The 18,814-nt window shown below is 42.0% G+C and overlaps 1 protein-coding gene across 1 annotated transcript in view; it reads left to right on the forward strand.

Annotated features, from left to right (window-relative positions):
• The window catches only part of LOC115081145 (vomeronasal type-2 receptor 26-like), a 54,794-nt gene extending 37,418 nt beyond the window's left edge, over window positions 1-17,376 (forward strand). Inside the window, exons 4-6 of the mRNA XM_029585651.1 lie at window positions 16,677-16,814; window positions 16,912-17,080; window positions 17,191-17,376. Of these exons, the coding sequence (XP_029441511.1) occupies window positions 16,677-16,814; window positions 16,912-17,080; window positions 17,191-17,376 (493 nt within the window). The remainder of the gene's footprint in view (window positions 1-16,676; window positions 16,815-16,911; window positions 17,081-17,190) is intronic.
• Window positions 17,377-18,814: the final 1,438 nt, after the last annotated feature.

The following is an 18,814-nucleotide window of genomic DNA, read 5'->3' on the forward strand; positions in this document are numbered from 1 at the left end:
TTGTTTCTGATGTAGTCAGAGAATTGGTGTAAAATGACTGATTCAATAATTTTTGCAAGTGTGGTTAGTGTAGCAATTGGCTGTAGGTTATTGGAATCAGTGACATCTGAGTTTGTTTCCTTAGGAATGGGTAGAATAGAAGTTTGAATTATTTGATCAGGAAAATACCCAAATTGAGGAAAATGTTTATGAGATGAGCTGAAGTCGGGGAGAAATATTCATGAGCAGCTTTTAAAAAGTAGCCTGGACAAGCGTTGAAAGGGCTAGATGAATTTTTCATTTTTTTAAACTTTTTATTTATGGATTTTAGTTAGAATCAAGACAGATAATCTTGAAATAGTAAAGGAAAATGGAAAAGAAATATGTATCTAAATATAAATAAACAAAAGAAATACAAAACACTTTCCTACAATTCCATAAGTCCACTATAAGGGATCCAATTACAAACATAAAAAAGAAAAAAAAAAAACCAAAAAGGGGAACATTAAGCAAAAGGTATTAAAGAGCATTTATAAATACAGTGAGTAATATATCCAATAAGCAGTCTACTCAACCATCTAAAGGAGGAACAGACTGAGCTAAATTAGAACACTCTGATTGTAAGACAGGTTTATCAGAAGAAAAAAAGATAATTGAGAAGGAATAAAGAAAACATGCCCTTGTATTTAATCACTGCTTAGAAAAAGACCCAAAATATAGCATGTATTAGAATGAAGGCTTTATTAACCAATGCTAATGGACTTCACTAAGATAAGTGTGACTGACATCAATAGCTTCATAAGTGATAATTTCACTCGGAAGAATCAAAACAATAACATCAAGTAACCTAATGATTTAAAAGCCTTATAATTCATAGGGCTTACCATCACGATAGCCACAAATTCAAAAAATAGCATCCTATGAAGGTTTACTTGATACGCAATTTGTTTTTCCACATAGCAAGTTTGTGATTTACTTGTATTTAATCAGGCATTTGCATGGAAATTTCAAAAGAAAAGTAGCACCAATCTGCAAAACCCTTGGTCTCATCAAGAAGAACTGATGCCTCTTCTTCTGTGTTTACCTGGAGACATCAGGATACACCCTAATGATAGAATGAAATAAGGGCTCGAGACAGTGTTTGAAAAAAAGTCTCAAAACCCAATTGCAATCAAATTAAAAAGCGAAGGTAACCACCATAGTGGCTACATGTACAAGGGTAGTATCTGAGGGCACTAGTAATGATGTTCTATCCATATTGGAAGTTAAACAATCCATGGCTTGTACACCTTCTTGATTAGCCTTCTTTTTAAATGGGGGCAAATAGTATGATTTAGAAAGAGGAGGAACCTCTGCCTCAGGAACCTTATGAAGTTCCATTAGATATCTTTTAAACATATCTTTTGTAGAAACATGCAAAAGTTTGGAAAATTTATAAAATGGAGATTTCGCCCCCAAATTTACATTTTCCAGATTTTCAATTTTATATTGAAGCAACTGATTTACCTTTAACAATGAATCTTGAGTAGATTTCAAAGTTTAAGTATTCTGTTTGACTTTTGCAATTTCTTTTTGAAAAGAAGCTTTTGATTTTTCCATAGAAATAAGACCTTTTTCCATAGTATTAATTCTATCAACGATAGGATTCAACTGAAGAGTTATAGTGGTTTCAAGATTTACTATAGCCTCCCATATAGAATCAAGGATAATCTCTTGAGATCGTACCAGAACCGGGACAGAAATTCTCTTTTCTCTTCCGAGATTAAAAAAGCTCCTTCTGTCAGTGAGCCAACAAATCCCCGATAGGGACCCGCACCAGCTTCTTCTCCAGGGCTCATAGGGCATCCTGATCCCACATCGGGTCGCAGGGCTTCAGCATCATCGAAGTAGCCCCTCCCGACAGGGAACCCTGGACTCTGGAAACAGCCGTGTTCGTTGGAGGAACCTTAATGATTGGGGATAAAGATGTCAACGTGTCCGGATGGGAGGACGGTAATTCCAAACCTGTCTCTGCCTCCAAGGACGAATCTCCCGATCGATGTCCCCGCTGAAAGTGGGCATCCATAGGGCCTAAAATGGGGGAATCCAGAAGGACTGCGGGGTAAGTCCTTTCTTTAGCCTGATGTTTTTGGGCTGAATGCAGCATCGCAAAGGCAAAAGTAACTCCGAAGTGAAGAGAAAAAAGATGCCATGCTCACACAGCCTGCTCAGCAGCAACCATCTTGAATCCCCTCCATATTCTGAATTTTTCATTTTTGATATTATATGGGTGATGGTAGAAGGGTCAAAATAATCAAAAGCAGACCAGGTACTAGTAGTAACTAAGGGTAAATTTGAGTTAGGTATTGGTAGATGAGATAATTCTTTAGAAATATTAATAATTTTATCCTTAACGTAATCAGCAATGTTGTTGCAGACTGAATTGTCAATATGAGCAAAAGTATTAATTTTTTGAGTGGTTAAGGATTTACTATGTTAAAAAGAATCGATGGGTTACCATTCACAGCGTGAATTTGTTTGTGTAATGATTTTTCTTTGCAAAGTTAATTTGTTTCCTATATTTGTTCAAGCAGGAGTAAAAGATGCTTTTACATTCAATTGTCGGTTGTTTATGCCATCGTCTTTCATGGTGTTGTAATTCACTTTCTAATTTTTGTAATTGTAGAGTGTACCAAGGAGAACTTGGTTTATTTTTAACACAGCACATTTTTTTTTGGGGGGGGGGGGGGGCAATCATATCTAAAGTCTGAGTTAGAGCAGTGCTCCAAGCAATCACAAAGTAATTACTTAATATCATCATCTGTTAAGGAAGGTAGGTTTAGTAATATTATTTAATTGAAGAGGTCTGGGCTGATCTTCTTCCTCTAAACAGCTTCCAGCTAAGCTAGCCTTTGCCTCCAAAAAAGAGGAGGCAGTGGTAAGAGGAGGAGAAAGGTTTATGTGGAGGTTAAAGTCACCAAGAAGAATAGTTTGAGAAAGTTCTACAGGGAGGGAGGCCAAGGTTTCAAGTAGAGGAAATAAGTCTGAACTTAACAAACCTGGTGGACAATAAACAACACAAAAATTAGCACTGGAGGTTGAGAGTAACATGATTTCGTAAGGGGGTTTAGAGATCAAGGCTTTTTTACAAGGGAGTAGAGAAGCCTTGATAGCAGCTATCAGTCCTCCTCCTCGACAGTTAGGTCTAGGTTCAGAGAAGAAAGTATATTCTGATGGACACAAATTATTAAGAGTGATAGTGTTCGTATCAAATAGCCAGGATTCAATAATAAAGATACCATTATGGCTTATTAGTGGAAATTAAATCATGGATGATTGGGACTTTTTTCCTTACATGAAAATCTCAGCCAATCTGGTGATACCAGAGATTGCAAACACTTCACTTATAATTTATAACACGTCTTGGCATCTTTGAAATGAAAGATCAGTCGCTGACCAAAGTCTGTTTGAGCCAGATTACATCCTGATGGTCACTTCATCCACCTTCACAACCATTGGGTTTTCAGAATATCCGCAATGAATATGCATGAAACACATTTGTATATGCAAAGTATGTACATTTATATTATTTACATTTATTGTGGGCATTGCACATAGGTCAACCAACATACAATGCACTATTCTCCTTCAAGGCTATTGCCTTCTTCCAAACAGCATTTATTAAGACTATTTTCTCCTACTGAGATTTGTTTATAGACCACTCAGCAGACCATTTTTAGTTATCAAGCATCACTGATATATTACTCACTTCCAACTGCTTGAGTTAGAGTATTTAAAACTCAGGAAGAATGTTAGGGATTGTTGTTTCTGTTATTTTTTGAATCATTAGTTGGTTTGGGCCTGTGTTTCCTAAAAATAAGATGATACCTTTCAAATTGGTGCACAACACTCTTTGGCGCATGTACATCGGTGTGCACCCAGATAGGCAGGCTTTTTATAACTTGCACACATGTTATAACATAGGCTCACTGAATGCATATGGGCATCCGATTTTAAGTGGGGCGTGACCCTGTGCATATAAATCCCACTTCTACTGCGTACGTTGGGAAAATGTAAAAAGGGCGTGCATCCATGCCATTGCCAGATTGACCAATTCATCCAACAGTTCACCCAGTTAACAGCTAGGTCCTGCAAACCATACTGGTTTCATAGATTGCACCCCCCCTACACCCTCCCAAGTACCCAGATCCTTAAAACCCCTGAGAAATGGCTCTGATCATTTTTTAATTTATACCTCATCCCTAACAGAAGTAAACTTACATGCCACAGGACCTGGGCTTGTGCCCAAATGTGTGTTTACACACATCTCTTGGTCATGTCCCAAAACTGCCATGCCCCACCCAGACAATACCACACCCCTCCCCTTTTGGAAAACTTTTGACATGTCTGCACAGTGGGAGATATGCATGAATCTAGGAGCTTTTAAAATTCAGTCGGCGCACACTAGCATGACTAGTAAACGCATCCCCCAATTGATATGTACACTGGAATTTTAAAACCGACCTCTTAAGGTATTAATTTTCATAGCTTTTATTTTTGTGTATTGAATGTCATATTATAAATTTTATGTATCTAAACTGTATTGATTTTATTAATTATGCAATGTATCAAACTAAATAAACAATAAAGCCTGAATTTTTGATAGCCTGCCCACGTAAAATCAGAGGGTTACACGTGTGGCTGGGCCCTGAGAGCGCTGAGCACATTTTCAAAATGGTCCAGCCACGCCCGTAACTCCCGGTACACACAGACGTGCCGGGCCATTTAAAAAGGGCGGGCCTGGGGTAGTGTCTGGGTGGGAAGAGGCAGAGAAGGAGCCAGCTGGGACAGCGACCAGTAAGCCCTGTTTCGAGGAAGCACGTGCCAGCAGCCAGCTGGCACGTATAACTTCCTTCTACTCTGAAGGAGCAGGTAAGTTAAAAAACAAAAAGAAATAGGGTAGATAGGTAGGGGTTAGAGGTCGGGAAGGATAGGAGAGGAGAAAATGGAGGAAGGTTGGGTAGGGGTATAGGGAACTTCCCTCCCAGTCACTCCTTAATTTGAGCAGACTGGGAGGGAACTGGGAAAGGCCTACTTGCATCGCCGCATGTTGCTTTTTAAAATCCCCCCCCCGCTGTGCACGCAAGTCCTGACCCATCCATACAGCGTGTGTGGATTTTAAAATCCGGCACGCATGTATCTATGGGAACCATATTTTATAGGGATCTGAATCGGGCTTCGGATGATTGAAAATATCAGACGATATTTTCAAAATCGTCAGAAATCGGAGGCTCCCCTGAAACGATAGGAAAACCCCACGATATTGCTCGTAGGGGTTCTCTTATCGTTTTGGGGGAGGGCAGGAAAAACGGCACACAAAAATAACCCCTAAACCCACCCCAATCCTTTAAAACTAACCCCTTAGCTTCCCCCACCCTCCCGACACCCCAAAAAACTTTTTACAGGTACCTGGTGGTCCAGTGGGGGTCCCGGGAGCGATCTCCCGTTCCTGGGCCGTCGGCTGCCACTAATCAAAATGGCGCCGATGGCCCTATGCCCTTACCATGTGACAGGGTATCCGTGCCATTGGCCGGCCCCTGTCACATGGTAGGAGCACTGGATGGCACAGCCGATAAACAAAACCGTGATCGGGCCGGACGAAAAAAAAACACGATGTGAATCAGAACCGTTATCCTAACCGATTCTGGTTCCGATTCACATCTCTAATATTTTATAACATGCATGTGCCAAAGCACATGCATGTTATAAAATAGCTGCGTACATTTGCACGCACCGGGAACCACGTGAACATGGATGTTTGCTCGTGCCTTTTACAATCGACCCCTAAATGATTGACTATGGGGTCACCAAGACATGATAATCTTTTCTTCCAACCCTTATCTGTCCCTGGTAGGTAAAAAGAAGAAGTTTAGGTAGCATTAACTTAGTGAACATGAAAATACAGAATACACATGCCACTCAAAAGACATGTACACAGATTGCATCCCTCAACCAATCAGAAGCTTGAGACAGAGACAGCAAATAGAGGATGGGGAAGGGAAGAATGACGGAAAGGAGGGATCTGGGTTCAGTTTGTCTATGGAAATGCACATGACCAATACCTGGAATGGTAGAAGGACAGAAAGTGTAGAAGAAGAAATTAGCCAGCACAGAATGGCACTATGGCCTAGTTAATAGCAAAACTCAAAGGGAAGTGACCTCCTACAGGCAGTCAAGCTTCTAGAGCTGAAAATTGGAGACTTCCTTAGCTCAGTGATAGGACCAAGACTGATGATCAAAGCAAGAGTAGCATAGGCAGAAGCAACAGGACAGTATGGATGCCTAAAAGGTTATCTAATGACATCTATCAGCTACAAATGCATATGTACGATGTCAGTGACTCATTTTTAAACATGGTTGCTCACGAGAATGTGGCACAGTTGCATAAAAAACCTGCAAAAAATGGCTACAGTTGGTTGATACCACATGACATGGGATGTGTCCTGTTGAAATGCTGTATAGATAGCAAAAGGAGTGTACATCTTACTATTGAATAGTCTACATAATTAGATAACTTTGTTGTGTCTGATGCTTTGTAAGAAAGAAAAAAAAGGGCAAAGTAAAATTAAAATATGAGGATCAAAAAGAAAAAAATAATAATAAAAATAAAAAATTACCTGGATAATGAGGACTGAAGTGGTGCTGGCTTGTAGACTGGCAAAGCTGTAGAGGCTTTCGTGGCCCATGGTGAAGAATCCAGTGGGAGCACTGAGAGGAGAGGTGGGTGAAGAGAATCAGTAAGTACTGCTTGGGGAAATTTTAGAACTTAATACAATTTTGGGAAGAATTAAACTATTCTGGAATATTCTTTAGTGTGTTTGTGTGTCTGTATTAAATAGCTCATCAGAAGGCATGAAAATTAACCAGGCGATTGTGTGTTTTATACTAAATAGCTCGTCAGAAGGCAGTCAGAAAAAGGAGTTTGTGTGATCTGCATTAAATACCTAGTCTGAAAGTAGGCAGAAACCAGTAGATTGAGTTTATATATTTCCCTCCCTCCATTCTCCCACCCACTCCAGCTCACCCTTTGATTTATAGGCAGGTGACACTTTCACATTAAGAAAATAAAATTAATCAAAAGAGACAGAGACAGGATGGAGGTGGTTCAGAGAAGGGCAACCAAAATGGTGGGTGGTCTCAATCGAATGACTTATGAGGAGAGGTTGAAGAATCTGAATATGTATACTCTGGAGGAGAGGAGGAGCAGGGGTGATATGATACAGACTTTCAGATACTTGAAAGGATTTAATGATCCATGGTCATCAATAGGGATGTGAATCGTTTTAGGACGATTAAAATTATCGTCCGATAATTTTAATATCGTCTTAAACCGTTATGGAACACAATACAATAGAGATTCTAACGATTTATCGTTATAAATCGTTAGAATCGTGAGCCGGCACACTAAAACCCCCTAAAACCCACCCCCGACCCTTTAAATTAAATCCCCCACCCTCCCGAACCCCCCCAAATGAGTTAAATAACCTGCGGGTCCAGCGGCGGTCCGGAACGGCAGCGGTCCGGAACGGGCTCCTGCTCTTCAATCTTGTTGTCTTCAGCCGGCGCCATTTTCCAAAATGGCGGCGAAAAATGGCGGCGGCCATAGACGAACACGATTGGACGGCAGGAGGTCCTTCCGGACCCCCGCTGGACTTTTGGCAAGTCTCGTGGGGGTCAGGAGGCCCCCCACAAGCTGGCCAAAAGTTCCTGGAGGTCCAGCGGGGGTCAGGGAGCGATTTCCCGCCGCGAATCGTTTTCGTACGGAAAATGGCGCCGGCAGGAGATCGACTGCAGGAGGTCGTTCAGCGAGGGTTCCGGCGCCTCGCTGAACGACCTCCTGCAGTCGATCTCCTGCCGGCGCCATTTTCCGTACGAAAACGATTCGCGGCGGGAAATCGCACCCTGACCCACGCTGGACCTCCAGGAACTTTTGGCCAGCTTGTGGGGGGCCTCCTGACCCCCACGAGACTTGCCAAAAGTCCAGCGGGGGTCCGGAAGGACCTCCTGCCGTCCAATCGTGTTCGTCTATGGCCGCCGCCATTTTTCGCCGCCATTTTGGAAAATGGCGCCGGCTGAAGACAACAAGATTGAGGAGCAGGAGCCCGTTCCGGACCGCTGCCGTTCCGGACCGCCGCTGGACCCGCAGGTTATTTAAGTCATTTGGGGGGGGGTTCGGGAGGGTGGGGGATTTAATTTAAAGGGTCGGGGGGTGGGTTTTAGGGGGTTTTAATGTGCCGGTTTTGCGATTTTTAGATTTTTAGATTTTTCACGATTTTTCACGATTTTTCACGATATTTTACCCCCCCAAACGGCAACAATACGATTCCCTCCCCCTCCCAGCCGAAATCGATCGTTAAGACGATCGAGGACACGATTCACATCCCTAGTCATCAACAAACCTTTATTAGAACTAGGGATCACAATTTGAAACTCCAGGAAGGAAGACTTAGAACCAATGTCAGGAAATATTTCTTCATGGAGAGGATGGTAGATGCCTGGAATACCCTTCCGGGGGAAGAGGTGAAGACTAAAACTGTGAAGGATTTCAAAGGGGCATGGGATAAACACTGTGGATCCCTAAAAGGTTAGAGGATGGGAATAAATAAAAAAAGCTAAACCAGCATGGAGCGGCAGTTACTACCCTTAAGGTCCGAGTGCAGGAAGTCTCTCCCGGACCCCCGCTGGACTTTTGGCAAGTCTTGTGGGGGTCAGGAGGGTCCCCCAAGACTTGCCAAAAGCCCCTGGTGGTCCAGTGGGGGTCCAGGAGCGATCTCCTGCACTCGGGCCATCGGCTGCCAGTAACCAAAATGGCACTGATAGCCTTTGCCCTTACTATGTCACAGGGGCTACCGGTGCCATTGGTCAGCCCCTGTCACATGGTAGGAGCACAAGATGGCGCCGGCCATCCAGTGCTCCTACCATGTGACAGGATCCGGCCAATGGTACGGATACCCTGTCACATGGTAAGGGAAAAGGGCCATCGGCGCCATTTTGATTAGTGGCAGCCGACGGCCCGGGAGCCCGAGGACAGCCCGGAGCGGGAGATCGCCGGAGATCGCTCCCGGGACCCCCACTGGACCACCAGATACCTGTAAAAAGGTTTTGGGGGGGTCGGGATGGTGGGAGAAGCTAAGGGGTTACTTTTAAAGGGTCGGGGTGGATTTAGGGGTTATTTTTGTGTGCCATTTTTCCCGCCCTCCCCCAAAATGATAAGGAAACCCCCACGATCAATATCGTGGGGTTTTCCTATCATTTTGGGGGAGCCCCCGATTTCTGACGATTTTGAAAATATCGACGATCTTTTCAATCGTCCGAAGCCCGATTCACATCCCTATCATACATTACTTATACGCAGACGATATACAGCTACTGCTGCCAATTGTAAACACCATTGAAGAGACAATGAAACTTGCCAATATGTATCTTGAGATAATTAAACAGCTTTTAAATCAGATGGAACTGGTAATAGACATCGACAAAACGGAATTCTTACACCTTGAACGCAAAAACATACACCACATTCAACCAATACTCACAATTAAAAATAACCAAACCATTGAGCTAGCAACAAAAGTACGAAATCTAGGAGTAATAATTGACCCTGAGCTAAACATGAAACAACACATCTCATTGAAAATAAAAGAAGGATATGCGAAACTAATGATCCTGAGAAGACTAAAACCTCTCCTAACACTAAACAATTTCTGCACAGTTCTGCAGGCAATGATATTCACAAGTACAGACTACTGTAACTCCCTTCTTTTAGGACTACCACAATCTACAATTCGGCCACTACAAATATTACAAAACTCAGCTGCTAGAATTTTGAATGGCAAAAAAAAGAATGAACACATTACAGGAACACTCACTGATTTACACTGGCTCCCAATCGAACAAAGAATTCAATATAAGGCTTTATGCATAATACATAAACTAATCCACGATGAAAAAGCTGACTGGCTTAACACTGCACTACGCGTATATGTCCCGCAAAGAAACCTAAGATCTGCTAATAAGGTTCTACTGTCCCCTCTGTCAAAACAGCACGCCTCATGCAAGTTAGGGAGAAAGTACTATCACTGGCTGGCCCCGTGCTATGGAGCACCATGCCACTCGAAATAAGGCTGCAGAGAAACTTCAAAATATTCAAAACCAATCTGAAAACCTGGCTATTTAAACAAGCTTTTTATAAAGATAAAGAGAAGAAAAAAAGCAGTTGATTGATAAGGAAGCACCAAACTAGAAGTTGTTACTTGTAACCTACAAATGCACATTAATGTTAAATTCATCCGCCTTATATGCTCCCAACAGACAAGCTTATTTTACACACATAGTTTATTGAAATAAATTGTTACCACACTATGATGGCACACAATTAATTTGTATTCTATACCACTCACATTTTCATTATCATGCCTTGCTATAAACCGTTGTGACGGTTATCTAACTTAACAATGGTATAGAAGAGTTTTTAAATACAAATAAATAAAGTAAGTGTTAGGGGTGCTCATCGGGAAATTTCACAAGCCTGTGCCTCGGACTTTACTTGTGTCTTAGCTTAGGTCCTAGCATAGGGCCAAGGCCTAGACTGAGACCCAGCTTTTTGCTTGGGTATAGGCTGCAGCCCCATCATCAGGTCATGGCATATGCCTAGGCAAGGCCCAGGCTTCCATGCCTAGGCCGATGTACCAGACTTTTGTTCATGCGTAGGCCAGGACCCCTGCTTTGTTTCTCAACCTACTCCCTAATTGAGGCCCTGTATTTGGGCTAGGCCTAAGCCTGACTTGAACCTTTTTTTTTTTTAATAATAATAATTTTTCAAAACAAAACAAGATTGTAATGAAATGTCATTGAAAATTAGCTCATTCTGTTTTGAGAATGATCAGAAATGAAATAGGAAATTTCATCTCATTTCTGCTGAATGCCCATGCCTGGTTAAAATATAATAAGAAGTAGAAAACAGAGAACAGGTCTAAAAGGTGGTCAGTTTCTCCAGTAGAGAAAGGTAAATAGTGTTGTGCCCCATGGATGAGTACTGGGTCCTACATTGTTTAGCAAGTTCATAAGTGATCTAGAAAAAGGAGCAACTAGCAAGATGTTCAGATTTGCAGATAAACACAAAACTATTCAAAGTAGTTAAAACCATACAACCATACCAGACTCTTCGAGACTGGGGAGATGAAAATTAAAATGTGCAAATAAATGTAAGGCATATGAGGAGGTATAATCCTAACTATGTCTACACAGTGCTGGGATCCATTTTAGGAATTAGTACCTGGAAAGAGGAACTTTAGGGATCAGTGTGCACAAAACATTAAAATCTATAGCTCACTGCATTTTGACGACCAAAAAGGAAATAGATTGTTAGAAATTATTAAAAAATGGAGTAGAAAAGGAAACTGTAAATGAAATGATGCCCCCTGTATTGCCTCCAACTACCCACGGACACGAACATCAGAGCGGGAGGGCCCTATAACGCAGGCACAATATCGCAATCAACGATAATTAATTTGTCTGATTTATCTCTATCTGAGGATTTGACTGCAGCCTTGGATAAGGGCTTATCTTTTGTTCCATATAGCCACTATGATGCCTTTCAGACTCGGATTGATTTACATCATTTTTTCAAATATTTACATATGAGCTCCAACTGTGGGGACTGCAGGCTTCCAGTGGTGAAGCTCATCCTATCCTCTGTCTCCTCCAGTGCTCCGCTCCCTGGGGGCAGGTGCTTCCTGGTCCCTACCACTGCTGCAGGACAAGGGTCCACCCCCGAGCACAACATGTTCATTGTTTCTTGATGTTATTCAAATTCACTGTAACGCTTGATGGTTTTCAGTATGGATACCTTACATCCTCCTGCATTCTGCAAATCTTCAACTCGTATCCCGACATTTCCTGACATCCATGGCGTCAGATTGAACCGGAGGAAGCGAAGGAATCACATCAAGAAATGGTTGCTTGAATAGAAAAAAAAAATAGTGTGGCAATAGTGTGGCAATAATCCTGTTTGTTGGAGTTTTATCTTACAGAAACATTCCCCTGAGGAAAGACGTTAAGTCTGAAACATCAGTGCGCACATGTTATAAAATCAGCGCGTCCATGTGTGTACACCGGGAAGTGCCCTCACACGGATGCCTGAGCGCATGTTAAAAAAATCTACCTTTATAAATATTTTATTTATTTATTTAACAGTTTTATATACCGACCTTCATAGTAAATAACCATATCGGATCGGTTTACAATTAACAAGAATAAAAAACTGGGGTAACTACTCAAGTAAACGAAAGATAAACAGTAAGTAGGAATGAGTCAAAGTTACAATCAACAGGGAAGAGAACTTGGAAGCTTGCAACAAGCTGGAAAGAAGATAAGGCAGGAAATAAATATGAATATGAATATGAAGTATATATGAAATATATATATGAAATATATATATGAAATATATATGAAATATGAATATGAAATATATATATGAATATGAAGATATATGAATATGAATATATGAATATATGAATATTATATATATATATATATATATAATATGAATATATTATATATATTATATATATATATATATTATAATATAAATATATTATAAATATAATAATTATATAGCATAATAGTAATCTATATATAAGATATCTATATACTATATAAAAAATAATCTCGCATATCTATTCTATATATATATCTCATCTACTATAAACTACCTATATCTATTATTATATTATATATATATGGATATGATATATGAATATCATGAAATGAAATATTATATATGAAATATATATATGAATATGGTCAGTAATATGAAATATACCTGACCAGCTTCTTGAAAATGCACCCAATTATGATTTCCTTCCAAAAACCCTTTTTTTTTTATTGTGTTGTAATGTTATAGAAACATAGAAACATAGAAATGACGGCAGAAGAAGACCAAACGGCCCATCCTGTCTGCCCAGCAAGCTACGCACTTTTTTTTTTCTTCCTTTTTCTCTCTCACACCTGTTACTTGGCTTCCAATACCCTCCAGCCCTATTTCCCCTCCACCCCACCACCAATGTAGAGAGCATCGCCAGATCTGCATCCATGTGAACATCCAGCTCAATGAGGGGTAGCAACCGCTGCAACAAGCAGGCCACACCCCTGCCCCTGTCCACCCAGACTATACGATCCAGACCCCGTTGGTTGCCGTCCACACCCCGATCCTCCCTTCCACACTCCCCCTGCCGCTGAAGCAGAGAGCCATGCTTGAAAGAGAAGTATCAGATTCTCTCCCTCGCCGAAGCAGAGAGCTACACTGGACATGCATTGAAAGAAATGTATTGGCCCAGCTACACCTCGCTTCCCTGTGAATAATTTTTTTTTTTTTTTAAATTTTTCTTCCACATTACCTCTTGCCGTTGAAGCCCAGAGCCATGATGGAGTCTCATCAACCCTGTGCATGTACATTGAACAAGGGCAAGGCATTATCTCCAGGTAGTAGCCCCATTTCCGCTAGAGCCACCTTAACTATCAACAAATATTGAATAAGCCTAATAATTGGTAATACCTATAGCCTATGAACTCACCGTTAATTTTACATACTCTTGCCCACCCCTGTTTTTTTTTATTTGGAGATGGCAGCCCTCCATCCTTCCGCTCCGTGAAGGTGGAACACCAACCACTGGTCACTGGCATCCCGCTCTGTGAATGCCTCTGTGACTACTGCCGCTCCGTGCAGTGTTTTGCTGCCTCCTCTTTATACATAGAAACATAGAAACATAGAAACATAGAAATGACGGCAGAAGAAGACCAAACGGCCCATCCAGTCTGCCCAGCAAGCTTCACATTTTTTTCTCATACTTATCTGTTTCTCTTAGCTCTTTGGTTCTATTTCTCTTCCACCCCCACCATTAATGTAGAGAGCAGTGATGGAGCTGCAACCAAGTGAAATATCAAGCTTGATTAGTTAGGGGTAGTAGGGGTAGTAACCGCCGCAATAAGCAAGCTACACCCATGTTTATTTGTTTTACCCAGACTGTGTTATTCAGCCCTTATTGGTTGTTTTTCTTCTCCCCTGCCGTTGAAGCAGGGAGCTATGCTGGATATGCGTGTAGTATCAGTTTTTCTTCTCCCCTGCTGTTGAAGCAGAGAGCTATGCTGGATATGCGTGAAGTATCAGTTTTTCTTCTCCCCTGCGGTTGAAGCAGGATATGCATTGAAAGTGAAGTATCAGGCTTATTTGGTTTGGGGTAGTAACCGCCGTAACAAGCCAGCTACTCCCCGCTTTGTGAGTGCAAATCCTTTTTTCTTCTCCCCTGCCGTTGAAGCAGAGAGCTATGCTGGATATGCGTGAAGTATCAGTTTTTCTTCTCCCCTGCCGTTGAAGCAGAGAGCTATGCTGGATATGCGTGAAGTATCAGTTTTTCTTCTCCCCTGCCGTTGAAGCAGAGAGCTATGCGTGAAGTATCAGTTTTTCTTCTCCCCTACCGTTGAAGCAGAGAGCTATGCTGGATATGCATTGAAAGTGAAGTATCAGGCTTATTTGGTTTGGGGTAGTAACCGCCGTAACAAGCCAGCTACTCCCCACTTTGTGAGTGCGAATCCTTTTTTCCACATTTCCTCTTGCTGTTGTAGCTTAGAGTGATGTTGGAGTCACAGTAACCATGTGTATGTTTATTGAATAAGGGTATTATCTCCAGGCAGTAGCCGTCATTCTGGCGAGCCACCCACTCTTTATTGACGGCCTCTTGATTTTATGGATCCACAGTGTTTATCCCACGCCCCTTTGAAGTCCTTCACAGTTCTGGTCTTCACCACTTCCTTTGGAAGGGCATTCCAGGCATCCACCACCCTCTCCGTGAAGAAATACTTCCTGACATTGGTTCTGAATCTTCCTCTAGACGTCCTCTAGACCTGATGGATCCACAGTGTTTATCCCACACCCCTTTGAAGTCCTTCACAGTTTTGGACTTCACCACTTCCTCCGGAAGGGCATTCCAGGCATCCACCACTCTCTCTGTGAAGAAATACTTCCTGACATTGGTTCTTAGTCTTCCTCCCTGGAGCATCAGCTCGTGTCCTCTGATTCTGCTGATTTTTTTCAGACGGAAAAGGTTTGTCATTGTCTTTGGATCGTTAAAGTTTTTCAAGTATCTGAAAGTCTGAATCATATCACCCCTGCTCCTCCTTTCCTTCAGGGTGTACATATTTAGATTCTTCAATCTCTCCTCGTATGACATCCAATGAAGACCCTCCACCTTTCTGGTCACCCTTCTCTGTACCGCTTCAATCTTGTCTCTGTCTCTTTGTAGATACGGTCTCCAGAACTGAACACAGTACTCCAGGTGAGGCCTCACCAAGGACCTGTACAAGGGGATAATCACTTCACTTTTCTTACTCGATATTCCTCTCTCTATGCAGCCCAGCATTCTTCTGGATTTTGCTATTGCCTTGTTGCATTGTTTTGCAGACTTCATATCATTAGTTTAAGAAAATTCTAGGCTTCTCTGTTTCTTTGCATGCTGCAATTAACTTTCTTTGTTCGCAGTTGGGTAGCCATGCCGCGAGGGAGGCTACCCAGTTTCTCTGAGGGGGTGTGAGGCTCCTGGCATAGCTTATTATTGCAGATGAACGACATCTGTATTTTTACCCTGGGCGCCTGTGAGACCAGGATCAGGCCAATGAGGCCTGGCAGGCGCTCAGGGCAAGTTTCAATTCCCAATCTTCATTCCCACGGGAGGTAAGTTCAGAGTCCTCTATAGTTGTAGGCCAAGGGATCGTCTATGTAGGTGTAGTCGGGAGGGTAGCAGGTGCCGAGACAACCGTGGACATGGACACCTTAGAAAGGCCATGGCAATAGGTGTTTGGTAAACCAAAATTGTTTACTGTTGTGAAGGGGACAAAGGCCGCATTGAGACGTCCATTTTGTAGGGTACATTTTTTAATAATTGCTTTGTACTCATAACAAAATGGCTGCAGGGCTCATGCAAGAATGAAGAACCAGATCTGTGGCTTAGTGGTTGAAGAAACCTGCCTTGCGAACCCTTCACCCTTGTGCAACATTCCTCAAAACATGCTCTTAAATTATGCATGCGTGTATATTATCTCAAGCATTTTATAAATATGCACATGCACTGTTATGGTGCCAACCAGAAAAACCTTAAAGGGTCCACTCTGGAGCACTAGACGGACAACTATGGTGTTACAGGGTTGCCCATCTAGTGCTACAGAGGGAAACTTTCTTAAAAATAGATGACTTAGGTCGATTTCTTGCATTGTTGAATGTTTTCTATTTGTTTTCTTCTGTTGCCAGGTTGATGCATTGAAAAAGAGTGCCCAAAGACTGAGGAGGGAGGACCAGAATTTCCTTTGGGCCCTGCGCACCCGCCGAACACTGCAGGAAGGTATGTGCTGTTGGTTTAACATTAAAAATTTGAAATGATGCAAGAGGTGTAAGAAGTTAGTTTTTGTTTAATAAGTTTTTTAAATTTAGATTTATATTCCAGTTTTCACACTTTTTTCAGCGCTTCAAAGTGGATTACATCCAGGTACTGTAGGTATTTCCCTATCCCCAGAGGGCTTACAAACTAATGTCAATAACAAATGTCTCCATCCTACCATTCTGGATCTTTCCAAGCGCATCAGTAATGCTTTCGTTTTTCTCTTTTCAGACACAAGTTCTTCTTCCTCGGAGGAGGAACAGGAACCACCACCCTCACCAACACCCTCACCACCCTCACCAGCACCCTTGCCACCCTCAGCAGCTCCCTCATCACCCTCAACACCACCTCTATCGCTGCATCCACAAGGTGAGCCTTTAATAGTATCGGCCTATATAAAGTATAGGATATTGTCATTTTACGCTGTCAGGCTCGCCGGTCCCATGTTCTGCTTTTTGCTCCCTAGTAATGACTTCTTTTTTCTCATTTCAGATGTGCGACTGGTGGCACCACCAGCAGCATCGCCGCCACCACCCCCCACGCTGCCACCCTCAGCCCCCATTCCTCCAGCCCCACCAGCCATGGAGGCCGAGGAGGTCATCGTCATTGACGATGATGTCCAGGTCACACCAGAGGTACCAGGAGAGAGTCACCGGTTTGAGGATGAGCATCTGGGGAAGTGCCACGGGAGCAGGCCAGGCCCTCTCCCATGGATGCACACCTGGATGCTATGCTGGCTCTCCAGGTGTGGTTGACCCGTGGCCTGGATGTCATGGAGGGTATGGCGGTGCAGACGGTGGCCATCCTCCAGGACCTGCGGCATGGCCAGCAAGAAATTATTGAGCTGCTGCGTTCCATGGCAGCAGCTCAATCGCTGCTGGTTATGTCCTGGGCTCCTCTAGGACAGCCACCGTCCCCACGTCATCAATGATGATGCTCCTCCTCTGCCCCCATGGCATGTCCATTCTCTTTCCTTCCCCTGTTGTAAATATGTGTTTTTGTTCTGTTCTGTTGTATATTCATCACCCATAGTTAAAAATATATATATATTTTAATTTTGAAATTGCCTGTACTGTATTTTTTTCCATTTTCTCTTTTTATATATAGTTATATATAACAGCCTGACTTATATCTGTTCTAGCAACTATGCATTCTAGCAACTATGCACTTTAACAGACGCTAAACTGTGTATATAAATGTTAAGAGAATGTTTACAAATTTATCATGAGGTCTTCTACGTGTCACCTTCGCATACTCCAATGTATATCTTAATCTCTCGTCCCCCTCTTATTTCCTCCTCCAAGTTACACATCCTTGTTATAATGTAACTTTACTCTCCTTCAAATTGTTTTACTGTTTGGTTGGTTATAGTTCCTTATTGTTTGATGTAAACCGAGTTGATTTGATTTGTATCAAGAAATTCGGTATAGAAAATCCTTTAATAAATAAATAAATAAATAAATAAATATTAGTTTTAAAGAGTTGGTTGTTACACAAGCTATACAATATAGTGGTGGTTATGGGGGGTGAGGGAATTGCAAAGGAATATGATAGAAAGGGAGAGGCATGACAGGTTTGGAGAAGCGAGGGAGACAGAAATTATGCTTTATGGGTGATGAATTAACATAAGTACTCATAAAAATGAAACACAATTCGTTCCTGTAATACATAAAACAAACTTTTATTTAATGTCGTTCCCTTAACCACTATGCATGGTTAAGGGAGCGACAAGCGGAGGCGACATCTCTGATGGCGCTGATCAGTTCCTTCATCAACTTTGATTGAGAAGCCAGTGCCCCATTGTTGTCAGCTCGGATCTGCCTCAGTTCCTGGAGCATCAAGTTGTTCCGTTGAACCTGTTGTGATGTTATTCCATTAAATTTTCAAAAAAGGGAACCTCGTATAAACTATTTATAAATTTCACAGAGCTATTCCTTCATAAAAATTATATAACGTGAAAAGTGGTGGTTTCACATATTTTTTTGGCAGGAACCATCCAGGTTATTCCATCCTTTTGTTTTAATCATAAACCAACTCACCTTCCACCTCTATCGCCGCATCCACAAGGTGAGCCTTTAATAGTATTGGCCTATATAAAGTATGGGATATTGTCATTTTACGCTGTCAGGCCCGCTGGTCCCATGTTCTGTTTTTTTGCTCCCTAGTAATTACTTCTTTTTTCTCATTTCAGATGTGCGACCAGTGGCACATCACCGCTGGTGGGTTGGTTTATCATTGGTTTGGATTAAAACAAAAGGACAGGATAACCTGGATGGTTCCAGTCAAAAAATATATGAAACCACCACTTTTCACTTTATATAAATTTTATGAAGGAATTTGTCTGTGAAATTTATAGTTTATACGAGGTT

This window comes from Rhinatrema bivittatum, chromosome 19 (genome assembly GCF_901001135.1).
Source record: "Rhinatrema bivittatum chromosome 19, aRhiBiv1.1, whole genome shotgun sequence".
In the NCBI taxonomy this organism is placed as follows: domain Eukaryota; kingdom Metazoa; phylum Chordata; class Amphibia; order Gymnophiona; family Rhinatrematidae; genus Rhinatrema; species Rhinatrema bivittatum.